Source organism: Antechinus flavipes, chromosome 5 (genome assembly GCF_016432865.1).
Source record: "Antechinus flavipes isolate AdamAnt ecotype Samford, QLD, Australia chromosome 5, AdamAnt_v2, whole genome shotgun sequence".
NCBI classification, from domain to species: Eukaryota; Metazoa; Chordata; class Mammalia; order Dasyuromorphia; family Dasyuridae; genus Antechinus; species Antechinus flavipes.
In genome coordinates, this window is record NC_067402.1 from 63089180 (window position 1) to 63102332 (window position 13153).

General features: G+C 36.0%; 1 protein-coding gene across 4 annotated transcripts in view; it reads left to right on the plus strand.

Annotated features, from left to right (window-relative positions):
• ACBD5 (acyl-CoA binding domain containing 5) overlaps positions 1-13153 on the plus strand; it is a 60096-nt gene that overhangs the window by 37594 nt on the left and 9349 nt on the right. For all 4 annotated transcript variants that reach the window (XM_051962997.1, XM_051962998.1, XM_051962999.1 and 1 more), the window contains 2 exons: positions 3632-3893; positions 5986-6185. In XM_051962997.1, coding sequence (XP_051818957.1) covers positions 3632-3893; positions 5986-6185 — 462 coding nt within the window. The remainder of the gene's footprint in view (positions 1-3631; positions 3894-5985; positions 6186-13153) is intronic.

Below are 13153 nucleotides of genomic sequence, written 5' to 3' on the forward strand. Positions count from 1 at the left end.
AAATGTATAAGAGGAATTTGCTGTTTGTAGAATTTAATTTACAAAGTCAGCCAGGAAAGATATAATAAAGAAATCAAAAGTGTAGTCACCACTCAAGCTCCTATTGGACCTTAATATACAGTACCTTCTCCATTTTTTGAATGTTGGCTCCTTCCCTCCCCATCCCCCGAATCGTAATTTTATTGATATTGAGAATTCTTAGTGACCAGATTCTCATAAGGGAAGCAGATTGAGTTGCTCATTCATTTTTCAGTCATGGCAGATTCTTTATGACCCCTTTTGGGGATTTCTTGGCAAAGATACTAGAGTGGTTGGCTTCCTTCTCCAGATCATTTTACTAATGAGGAAATCGAGGCAGGCAGAATTAAGTGACTTGCCCAGAGTCACACAGCCTGGATGGGTCTGAGCTGGGATTTGAATTTAGGAAGATGAATCTCTTCCTGATGCCAGACATGGTGCTCTGTGCACTGTGGTGCCCCCTAATAATTGCCCATTAATCTTCCTTTATTAGCATTGCCTGAGGTATTTAGAAATTAAGTGGACTTGTCAGGTTTGAACCCAGCTTTTCTGGTTTTCGAGCTTGTTTCTTTAACCACTACCCCAGGGGTATCAGACTCAAAATCAGCTCAAAAAGGGCTGACTACTGAAAATAAGAATCCTTATGGGCTATATATCTCAATTTTTAAAAAGTCACATGTTAATATTATCTGTTTATGGTATTTTAATTTTGTTAATATTTTTCAGTTATACTTTAATCTGTTTCAGATTGCAGTGGCATGGGCTTTGTATTTGATATCATTGGACATTAACTTATAGGAAAATAAATTTTGTCATGTCTGTCAAATACTGTTTTTAAGTACAGGAAAATATGAGCCATTTTTATTTCCCTTTGGCTTTTGATCATTTTTGTTTCTGTTTCTGCCATATGTCATTGCATCCTGTTCTTCTCAGTAGCTCAGTGATAAGAACATAAAAATTGCTGCATTGAACCAGCCCCACAATTCAACCACCCAGGATTTTGTTTTTGATTAAGCACTGAGAACATTTTAGAGAAGTACATGATTGTCATGCTTGATCTCATCCTCGAAGCTGCTGGTATATTCTAAACAATCCTAGTTTTCCCTGATAACCTAAGGTTCAAAGTACAACTTAACATGTTCAAAGTTTTAGGTAAACCTTTGCATAGACTTAAAGAGATTAAAATTCTTCAGCCCAGAATAATGAAGAAAGGGATATAACCAGAACCTAGACAAATCATTTAGTTAGAAGAAACATAAACTTATTAGCAAGTGCTAGAATGCTAATGTGGGAGAGTAGCAAGATAGTTGGAAAATTCCTAAATAAAGGCTTTTGAGCTCCATATTCAAGTACCTTCCAGGGAATTAAAATAAGCTTCTGGGTGTAATCTTTGAAACATTAGTTGTTACTGGAGAAATCACAGAAAATTCAAAACTTGCCAGAAATCTGGAATCAGGTCAGTGTATTTTCTCTTTTTCACAAAAGGAAAAAGGGTAGATTCTGAAAAGTGCAGGTTAATAAATTTAATTTTAACTAGTGGCCACATTCTAGAAGGAATTATCAAACCAATTATATGTAAACTCATTGATAAGAATATGGTTATTACTAGGAGCAAGGACAGATTTATGGAATAACTAGTCATATCCAACTAATCTCATTTCCATTTTTTAAAGGTTTGCTAGATTGTTAGATTAGGATATATTGTAGTTTGATTTCATCAAAGCATTTGACAATTTTTCATTAATTCTCGTTTGGACATGATCATGGGGCAGTGGAGTAAAGGAAGCTGGATGATGGTACATTTAAATGACTTTAAATCCTAATAGAGCTATACCAAAGTAGAATGAGATGTCGAGTCTTCCTTACTGGAAGTCTTCAAAGTCAACTTATTTATGAGGTTACGAAAGGGATTTTTATTCAGATCTAGGCTAGACTAAGCTGCTCTCGTAATTATCCTCTTCAATTCAGGGATTGAAATATTGATGCTGTCAACTTGGTTGCTCTGTCCCTGTTTTCCTTTCAGAACCAATTCCAGTCTGTTTCCCTTCCTTATTGATTCTGGAGTGGCCTGTTCAAACAGGCACTTATTGGTTCTTTCTCTTTTTCCATTAGTTTGATTCTTTCTCACACTCAAATGATCTGTATTAACCTTAGTGCCTAGCATGATGTTTTGTTCCACAACTGTTTAATTGAATTGAGTTCTTTTCCTCTTTTGTATAAAGATAATTAAATTTAACTTTTGCTGCTCTTTGGACTTTGGATTTTTCATTTTCCTATTTCCCCTAGATCATAGGTTCTCTATCACATGGCTAGAAATCTATACTTATTTTTACATTTTTTCATAAACATGTGGAATTTTCACTCTGAGATTCACATATTTTGTTTTTCTGATAACAGTTTTATTCTCTTCCTGTTTACATTGTCTGACCTCATTCTTCCTTTAGATCTTATACCCTGTAAAGATCATATACCATGAATACATGCTTTTCACTAAGCTATTACATCACCCCTATGAAGTCCCTCAGTTGAAGAAGTTAATGAGCTTTATTTCAGTTATATTTCAGCCCTCTTTGAGAGGTTGAAATTTAGTTCACAGAGAATTATTATTAACAGTTTCTGCATTGCCTAAAGTTACAAATGAAAGAGACCCTATACCTGTTTAATGACATGGATAATGGTTTGGAAACTCTATACTAAACCTAAAACAAATGGTGATTTTAAAAGTTATAAACAATCTATTTTGGTCCATTACCTTACTATGAGATTCATATTTTTATTTTCTAAAAGATTCAATGGCATTTAGTTTCCATTCAACCTTGGATACCAGTAGCAAAAAGACTTATGTGGGTATGGGTGGGAGCTACAGCTTTGCATGTAAAATGGTAACTTAAAACTATCATCTTTTTCTTTTCCTGGCATTTTACTCGTTTAATAGTTTTTAATCTTTTTAGTTTAAAAGGAATTTAAAAGGAAATAACATTTCATTATTTAAACAAATGCTCATGCTGGAAATTTATTTTTTCTCTTAAATATCTAACTATAGGAGACATGAAAAATTCATTCATTTATTCAGTAAACATTAAACACCTATTATCTGCCAGGCATTGTGCTTACATTGGAAAAAATGAGGGAAAATGATTATAAAACTTTATGCTTTTAAAACCATCTTATTTTCTCCCTCACCCTAAACATATATATAATAGAATGCATTTTATACTTTTATGTAAATTGCAGGTAGTATGTCTATCATATTTGAAATTTTAAGCATTGTCCCTGAATTGTTGTAAAAGTCAGATTTCAAAATAACCTTAATGTTTAGGGTAGGTGAGCCCCCCCCTTTTTTTTTTCATTAAATTGGAAACTCTAAATAATTGCTTTAATAGGTCCTACTTTTTAATCATCTGCTTTTAAAATTCCCAGCCAGTCTAATGAAGATTAAATTCTGGTCCTAATCCTTTAATGTACTTGCTTAAGAGAAAAATGTCAATATGTTAAACTTTAATTATATTGAAAATTAATTGGAGAAATATTTTTAGAAAGAGTATTTGCTTTCAAATAATCATGAACATTTTAGAGAGCCTTATTTTAACAAAATGCTGTTTTTGATTTTTAGTCTTTAGAAATCTTTTCATCAAACAAAGGACCATTTAGATATTCATCTCATTTGGGAGATCACAGTCAGCTTTTGGAAAATTCTGGTCTTTCTGAAGAAGTTTGCATTGCCTCGGGAAATCTTCCGATTGGAGATATTGCTGTAGAAGGAAAAGGAGAAGTAAAGCATGGTGGGGAAGATGGCAGACCCAGCAGTGGAGCACCCCAACGAGAGAAACGTGGTGGAGAAAAGGAAGAATTCTCTGGTGTAAGAAGGGGGAGAGGTATGTCTTTCTCAAGTATTTTTCTGAAAATGCCTGTTTCCAAAATTATGCAATTACATCAGTAGTTAATGCTAGAGGCTTCAGGACTGTCATATATGCCATCTGACAGGTGAGATTTCATTAAACAAGTAGTGGCCAGCACTCTGGAGGAGATGCAAAGTGAGATAAGAGGTTAGGGGAATGGGGCCTGGAAAAAAGGCCCTATGGCAGGAATCATTAATGGAAAATGCTGCAGAAGCCTTTTAGTGTATTACCAGAGACTTTAAAGGCATGGGAAAGATAATAATGGACCAGAAATTGCTGAAAAATTTGGAAGAGAGGGCATTCTAGACATGTAGTGAAGACACAGGCACAGTAGCAGCAGCAACAGTAGCAAGGTTCAAGTTGTGTACATAATCTGCTTTGGTCTAGTCTGGGTGGAGTGAATGGAGGCTCAAAAGGTAGGGAGTGCTTGAGTTTGAGGGTCTTGAACACCAGCAAAAGGAATCAGAACTTTACTTGATTATGCTGTGAAACCTTTAAAAGGTTTAATTGATGTGTTGGTTTTGCATCATAGTCACTTTCCTGGTGTCTTGTGCTGCTGTTACCTGTTGAGCCTAAGCCTATAACTAAGAAAAAAAAGTTGAGCAAAGCCATTGATTACATTGATATTATCATTTCCCTGGCTTGACTTATTTATTTCTGTGCATATCATTTTAGCTATCATTCCCTGAATTATTAATATTTGTTATTTCTTTTAGTAAAGTGATATTAAACTACATTAATTCCTTAGTTGATGGATACCTACTTTGCTATTAGAGATTTTTTTTTTAAACAGAGAAGCAACATGACCAAGTTCTGTTATTCTGATTCTTGCCTGATTCTCCCATAGACTAGAGCACAATAAGTTTCTTAAAATGGTAGGAGAAATGGTTTTACCTCCATACTTTGTATAGAGTCTTTGAAATATCCAAGCTTATGTTCTTATACAGCAGAGATTTTTCTGTATATGTCAGAACCTGAATTTCTCTTCCAATTTTCACAAATCTCTCCCTTCCAAACTTTCTTATCACTATCTGTATGTCATCATTTTCCTGGTCTGAGTGGAAACCAAAGTGCTTTCCAATTCTTTTGTCAGCCATTTCTTAAAATCTACTCCATTGTAAATTGTTAATTATTAATTGATCATATGTCCACCCTTTTCCCAAATCAGTACAGTAGTCCAGAATTTCATTCTCAATTCCAGCTAGAGCACTTAGTTTTTCTTACACAAATCAGTTATCAAAAAGAATATTACCACAATTTCTAAACAATGTTTGTTTCTTTTAGTGAAGTGATAAGTAGTGGCCAGCACTCTGGAGGAGATGCAAAGTGAGATAAAAGATTAGGGGAATGGGGCCTGGAAAAAAGGCCCTATGACAAGTTTCTGCTTAACTAATTTTTTTTGGTTACCAGGGAAGGTTTAATTTTTGAAGGAGGAAAAAAATGGCTTGTGATATAAAATAATTTTCAGTTTAACTTACTTAGAGGAAAAAAGAATTAAAGGGGAAAGCATGGAGTGACATTAACCTTCCTTCTCTAACCAGAGCCAAAAACTTCCAAGCTTTTCTTGCTACCAGGTCTCACTGCTAGCTGGTCTTTCAGGATGCATGTACTCTGTGCTCTAAAGTATTTTGCCTACAGGAATTAGGTTAATCTCTTTGGCTATTTTTAACAAGTAGCTCATTGCTCAAGAACTTAGTTTTGCTTTTTCTTTGCTTCTCCTATAAAGCCCAAACTCCTCTGCCAAATAATAAAAAAAACCTCTGCCTGTTGTCCTTCTTTTCCATTTATTTCATTAATCTCTCTCTTTTTTTAATTACTCATTGTCTAATCCTATCCTGGAAGATAGTGAATATGAATAGGAATAGAAGGTAGGAATGGCTTGCTGACAAAGGATTTTTATAGCTCCATGGCCTGTGCTAGGATCCACTCTCCTGTTTCCTATGAACAGCAGGTATAAAGATTTGTGCATGAAGAAGCTTACTGCTGGAGAATTAATGGCTTGTGGTTGTCTCGACTTTCACAGGATTAATTTTTTCTGTATCTGCCTATTTTGGTTACTTCAATGTAGGCCACCGGATGCAGCCTTTGGGTGATGGGATTCATAGTGGCCACATGGGCAGTGGAGGGGATGGAGAACGATGGGGTTCTGACAGAGGATCTGGAAGCAGCCTCAACGAGCAGATTGCAGTGGCCCTCATGCGAATGCAAGAAGACATGAAGAACATCCTTCAGAGACTGCACACACTGGAGACCCTGGCTGCCTCACAGGTGGACAGACATTCCCCTCTTTTGGTTGTTTTTTCCCCCCTCTAATTCCCTTGACCCTTTTGTACTGTGTATTTGTACTTTCAAAGTACAAAAAAGAAGGAAGGACACCAAAGAGAAATTCGTTCAGTTTTGTCTCAACCTGAAATCCATAGTCAGGCCAAGAGATGACATTGAAAGATGCTCTGAGAACTCCTTTCTGTCCCCTTACTGTCCTTACCACTTTGGGCAGGGAGCTCTCGCTTTTCTTGGGGCCTCTATGAATATGGCAGTGAGTACTCTTAGCTCTTGGAAGGAGATGGTCAGGGTTTATCAAAGAAAATGCATTCCCTATTTGCATTTCCAGGTGGACACATTAAGTACAAAACTTCATTACTTTGCTCTCTTCAGCACGGGCAAACCCTGCTGTAAGTTAGATTGCAGCCCATCCATTCCTTGTGTCCTATGCAGGCTGGCCGTAAGTTGTCTCCTTCTTGGATGTGATTAATACTCTCTCTGCTTACAAGTCTCTGATGATGTCCTTTATGCCACTTTGTTGGTAAAGCATTGCAGCCCCCGTCTGCCTCCCTTTGGGTGACCTACACCTTTAATTCTTTGGAAACTGGGATTCTGTGCTTTATAACCAAGCAACAGAACAAGAAGATTAGCTATATTAAAAGAATGGGCCTTTTTCATGAAAAAACTGGGTCAATTAAAAAACTCATGATTTTTGCAAAAGGCAATTTGTCCAAAAGACTGTTTTGGGACCAGTTTGTGATCCAGGTGCAGTATTTTTCTAAGGTGTATGTACCAGTGGGGCCAACTTCATGGATATATAGCATAATCTGGACAATAAGGCTTCTGTAATCCTAGTTTTTCCTGTATTTAGTTTGGCTAAAAAATTTGGATTGACTATGGCTCTTACTCATGAAGTCTTTGCTGCACCATCCTTGAACTTGAGAGCTTGATGCAATCAGTGCATCATCATTCATAAATGAAGCATCTGGAGAACTTTACCATCTATCAGAATTTGTATTACATAGCCTCCATTATATTGGCAAATACTTTTGATGAACAGAAATGTTCTTGTTTTTTGCTTCAGGTGATAGAACTAATCAGAGGGTCATCAAACATATATCTTTGCTGTTACATCTTGCCAGCAATCATGTGTGATTATAACATGTATGGGAAACACCTTGTCAATGGAGAGCTTTCAGGTTGCACTAAATCAAATGCTTTATTAATAATCAACAATAAACACAATGGGATTTTATGTTCTCTAACTTTTCAGTGAGTTTTGTGATTGTAAAAAGGAGGACTGCCATAAGATAGAAGTTATGAAAGCAGAACGAGACCATACAGAGATCATGTCCAAAAGAGTAACTCTCTTTGCCTTGTGCCTGTCACATGGAAGATACTTAGATTTAGTAGAAACTTTCAGGTTTTGTGTGACCCCAACTACAGTTCCTTAGTGCCTGACTCAATTCTTTCTGGATGCCCACAATTCATTTTCTTTAACATTTAGGCTTTGGGTTTTTGTAGAGGGTCACAGTCAGTGGGGAAACTCTAGGTAAGGTATAAGGCCCTTTAGCCCAGAGGGAACCTGCTAACAATGTCTGGTTTGGCTCCCTATTTCCCTTAAGGATTCTAGGCCTTCCTGAGAATTCATAGGACAGTAACAACCTGTTTTGTAGTTGAAGCAGAGTGATACCAAGTGGCAAACAGTCACCTACATACAATAGCAAATTGTTGATGTGGTCCCACATGCACAATGTTGTTTTTGTTACATTGTATAAAGGGAAAAGTCCTTGAAATAAATGGTCTCCATTTTTCCACCATCCTCCAGAGTCCTGCCTCATCACTTCTCCACTAGAAGGTATTTTTTAATCACCCCAGTGTGAGGGCTTTAGAACGCAATGGTACGTTTTGTCACCTTAACTTGGATGCTCTAGAAAGCAGGACACAATGGGTTTTGGTCATTCAATTCCTGAGATTTTATTCTTTGAGTTTTCTTACAAGAGGTAATGAATAGTTTTTCCATTTTTATTTTGCCCTCTAATTCTTTTTTCTAAGCTAATTTTTAAAAAAATTACTTAATTTAAAATTTTTTCTCTACATTTAAAACAACTTTTTTTAATGGGAAATTTCCATTTATTGAAAAGCATAAGATTAAATGAAACAGAGGAAAGGAATTTATGTTCCTGAATATAAGTTGTTTACTTTATTTATTTACTTGGATTAAACATGTGCAGTTTTTCTAAACATATTTCCATATTCGACATGCTGTACAAGAAAAATAAGATCAAAAAGTGAAAGGAAAAAAAAAAACCACGATAAGAAAAACAAGTAAACAAACAACACACACATATACATACAAAATGAAAAGACTATACTTTGATCTACATTCAGTCTCCATATTTCTCTCTCTGGATACAGATGGCATTTTACTTCCCAAGACTGTTGGAATTGGCTTGAATCACCTCATTGTTAAAAAGAGCCAAGTCCATCACGGTTGATCATAATATAATCTTATTATTGTTGTATACAATGTTCTCTTGGTTCTGCTCACTTCACTCAGCATCAGTTCATGTAAGTCTTTCTAGGCTTTTCTGAAATCAGCCTGCTAATCATTTCTTGTAGAACAATAATATTTCATTACATTCATATAGCATAACTAATTCAGCCATTCTCCAAATGATGGGCTTAACTACAAACATTTTTGCACATATAGGTCCTTTTCCTTTTTTTAATGATATCTTTAGGATATAGACCAAGTAGAGATACTGCTGGTTCAAAAGATATGCACCTTTAATTTAAAATTTGTTTTACATTTATTTTCAACTTGTTTTTACATTTTTTACATTTGTTTTTAAAACTTTGAGTTTTAGATTCTTTCCCTTTTCCCCACTCCCAGCCCCTATTAAGGAAACAAATGTGAAAAACATTTCCATAAGAGTCATGTGAAAGAAAATGTAGATCTTCTTCCCTAAAAAACCCTCAAGAAAAATAAAGTTAAGAGAAGAGAGAGACAGAAAGACATACAGAGAGAGATTATAGGCTTCAATCTATATTCAGACAATTAGTTCTTTCTATGGATTTGGATAGGATTTTTCATCATAAGTCCTTCAGAGTAATTGCTGAGAATAGCAAGGTTATTCACACTGTTCATCCCAGAACATTGCTTTGTGCACAGTGCATTTCGTTTTGCTTGAGTTCATGGAGGACTTGCCAGGTTTTTCTGAGAGCATCCTGTTCATCAGTTCCTATAGAACAATAGTATTCCATCATAATCACATACCACAACTTATTCAGCCATTCTCCAGTTGATGGGAATCCCTTCAGGCTTTTGCCCTGAGAGGTGCTATAAATATTTTTTGTACATATAGATCCTTTCCCTTTTTTTTTTTTAATCTTTTATGGGATTTTTGCCTAGTAGTGTTTTTGTTGTTGTTATTGTTATTGTTTGTTTGTTTTAGGTCAGAAGATTTTATAGTTCTTTGACATAGTTCATGCCTTTTGATCATTTATCAATTAGGTCATGGCTCTTATTATTTTTTTTTAATAAATTTAACTCAGTTTCCTCTATGTTTGAGAAATGATTGCTTTCTGATTTCTAATAGGCAAGGACAATTTTTCCTTATATTTTCTTGAAATAGCCTTCAGGTTTTTGTTGTTGCTGTTGTTGTTGTTGCTGTTGTTAAATTGGTTTTCAAGGAGTCCAATGATACTTAAATTATCACTGCTTGACTTATTTTCCAGGTCAGTGATTTTTGTTATTAATTAGGCATCATACATTTTCTTCTACTTTTTCAATCTTTTGATTTTCCTTTAATCTTTTTTGGTGGTCTTACAGAGTCACTGAATTACATTTGGTTTATTTAGAGTTCAGGAGTTCAATTTCTTGGGTAAGGTTAATCATTTTCTCTTCTAAGCTATTTATTCTCCTTTTAAACCTTGTACAAAAGCCATTTTTTTCTTTTGAAGCTCCGCTTGCAGTTGGGATGGAGTTCGATTTTTGGTGCTGGTCAGTTATTGTCTTAGATCTGCTTTTCTTCAGCTTTAGTTTCTGAATTGGGGCATTGTTTTAGAATCAGGATTTGCTCTTGGATGGGATGGTCAGCCTTATTTTTTTGGTCCTGCATTTTTTGATTGACCTCTCTCCCGGGATCTCTCTGCTGTCTCAGATTAATGTTTATCTTGCCTGGGTCTGTATGGTGTGACATCCCACTTCTCTTTTCAGCAGCATACTAGTTACTGCCTGTCACTTATCCCTGGGGCTTCTAAGATCTCCATACTGAGGCTCTCTGGCTCCCTTGGTGGGGCTATCTTAAAGGAGCCTTTTGCTCTTATTGTCTTGATTCTGGCTTGGCTGGACCCAGATTAGGAGGAAGGAGGATAGCTATTGTTTTGTGCAGATATGGGCTGGAAGAAGTCACTTATCGTAGTTGCTCTTTGGATTTCTTGATCATCATTCAAATGTGATGTTTAACTTTAAGGATTTTCTGGAATAGGTATGTTGAGGTCAAATGTCTTGCCTTCTATTCAGGCTGCTGTTTGGGCAGGAAGTAGACTGTCCTTTCTAAACATAATTTCCCCAATATCTGTAGTAGTGTAGATACAGTAAGCACTGGAGAATAGTCTCACTGAATTGCATCATCATTCTTGAGTCCCTTGGCCTCTAAATCCTCTCCTGTTCAAATTTAGAGGAATGTGATTTGTAAGATAATGGGAACTTCTGGGTTGAAAGGTGCTATGCCTACACAATATTTTTATAACACCTGCAACATTCCTATCACTTGTTGAGCCAGATTTTCCCAGCATTAGATTTTTATTTTGTGCACCAAGGCCATAACTGAATGATTCAATCAGCTTACATCACTTTTTGAAGGGATTACTTATGAGGGAGTGGGAAGGCATTTTTGGTTTCTATTTATTTTGGCTTCCTTGTTGCCTGAAAATGTCCCAAAGACAGAATTAGAGGTTTTGGTGGAATTCCCACTGCCCTGTGAAGAGCCTACCTTTCTTACCTAGTAACCAATTGCCATGGTACATTTTTAGGTGAAGACAGTCACCCTTTAATTTGAATTACTGTCTTATAACCTTAAGAACAATAATCTTTTAATCACTTTTTATTAGCAAAGTAATTTTCATGACTTTTTTTGTCAAGTGTCTCATATTCTTTTTTTTAATTAACTTTTTCTGAAATCATCCTGCTCATCGTTTATTATAGCACAAAGATATTTTTTTAAATTTTTATTTAATAATTACTTTATATTGACACTCGTTTCTGTTCCGATTTTTTTTCCCTCCCTCCCTCCACCCCCTCCCCTAGATGGCAAGCAGTCCTTTATATGTTGGATATGTTGCAGTATATCCTAGATACAATATATGTTTGCAGAACCGAACAGTTCTCTTGTTGCATAGGGAGAATTGGATTCAGAAGGTATAAATAACCCGGGAAGAAAAACAAAAATGCAGATAGTTCACATTCGTTTCCCAGTGTTCTTTCTTTGGGTGTAGCTGCTTTTGTCCATCATTTATCAATTGAAACTCAGGTCTCTTTGTCAAAGAAATCCACTTCCATCAAAATATGTCCTCATACAATATCGTTGTCGAAGTGTATAATGATCTCCTGGTTCTGCTCATTTCACTTAGCATCAGTTCATGTAAGTCTCGCCAGTCCTCTCTGTATTCATCCTGCTGGTCATTTCTTACAGAACAATAATATTCCATAACATTCATATACCACAATTTACCCAGCCATTCTCCAATTGATGGGCATCCATTCATTTTCCAGTTTGTAGCCACTACAAACAGGGCTGCTACAAACATTTTGGCACATACAGGTCCCTTTCCCTTCTTTAGTATTTCTTTGGGATATAAGCCCAATAGAAGCACTGCTGGATCAAAGGGTATGCACAATTTGATAATTTTTGGGGCATAATTCCAGATTAGCACAAAGATATTTTACCCCAGTAATATAACACAGATTCTTCCCCAATTGATGAGCATTCCCTTAATTTCCAATTCTTTGCTACCACAAAAAGAGCTGCCATAAATATTTTTGAACATATACATCCTTTTCTCCTATATTTGATCACTTTGAGATGCAGATCTGGTGATGAAATTGCTAGAGCAAAGAGTATGGTCTTTGGGCATAATTCCAATGTGTTCTCCAGAATGGATGGACCATTTGATAACTCCACAAATAGTGAATTGGTGTCCACCTCCCACCTTCCACCTCCCCTTCCTCCAGCATTTGTCATTTTCTTTTCACTTCATTGCATTCTAAATCAAATCACTAGCCTGGTATGAATTATGCCTGGTCCAAACTATCCTTAGAGAATGTAGAATCTAGCTTAATATTTTATGGTTTATTGTTACTCTGAATCAAGAAATCATAAACATATTTTATTTCCTCTAGCATTGCTCAAATGATAAATCCTTTCACCAGCCACTGTTCACCACTGTGTCATCTTCTGTTCTTTGGATGTCTGCTCTTCAAGCCTAGGGACTGTTTCACTTCTGTATCTGAAATTCTAATGTGCCTGGCACAGAACAGGCCCTTTTAATCAATGAATATCCATAGATTTATTGTATTCATGTGATTGTATGGTTAAAATTTGAAAATTCCTGTTAATGCTCTAGGCTTTCTTCTTAAAACAAAATTAGGCGAGGGAAATTGAATTAGCTATTCCAGAAAGGGTACCTGAAGTCAGGAAACAATAATCTGAGTTTTACTTTAGACATTAACTGGCTATTTAGCATTGGTGAGTAACTTTACTTGTTTGGGCCTCAGTTTCCCCACCATAAGATGAGTGGGGGTAATTTGGACTAGATAACTTATAAGTTTCCTTCCAGTTCCAAGTTCCTCATCTCAAGGGCTGGAGCTAGAGTTAGAAGAGGGCTACTCCAGTGTCTGATACAGTATTTAGTTACCTGGCCTAATCTGCTACTCATTAAAGCAGTACAGATTACCAAGCTACTTTAAA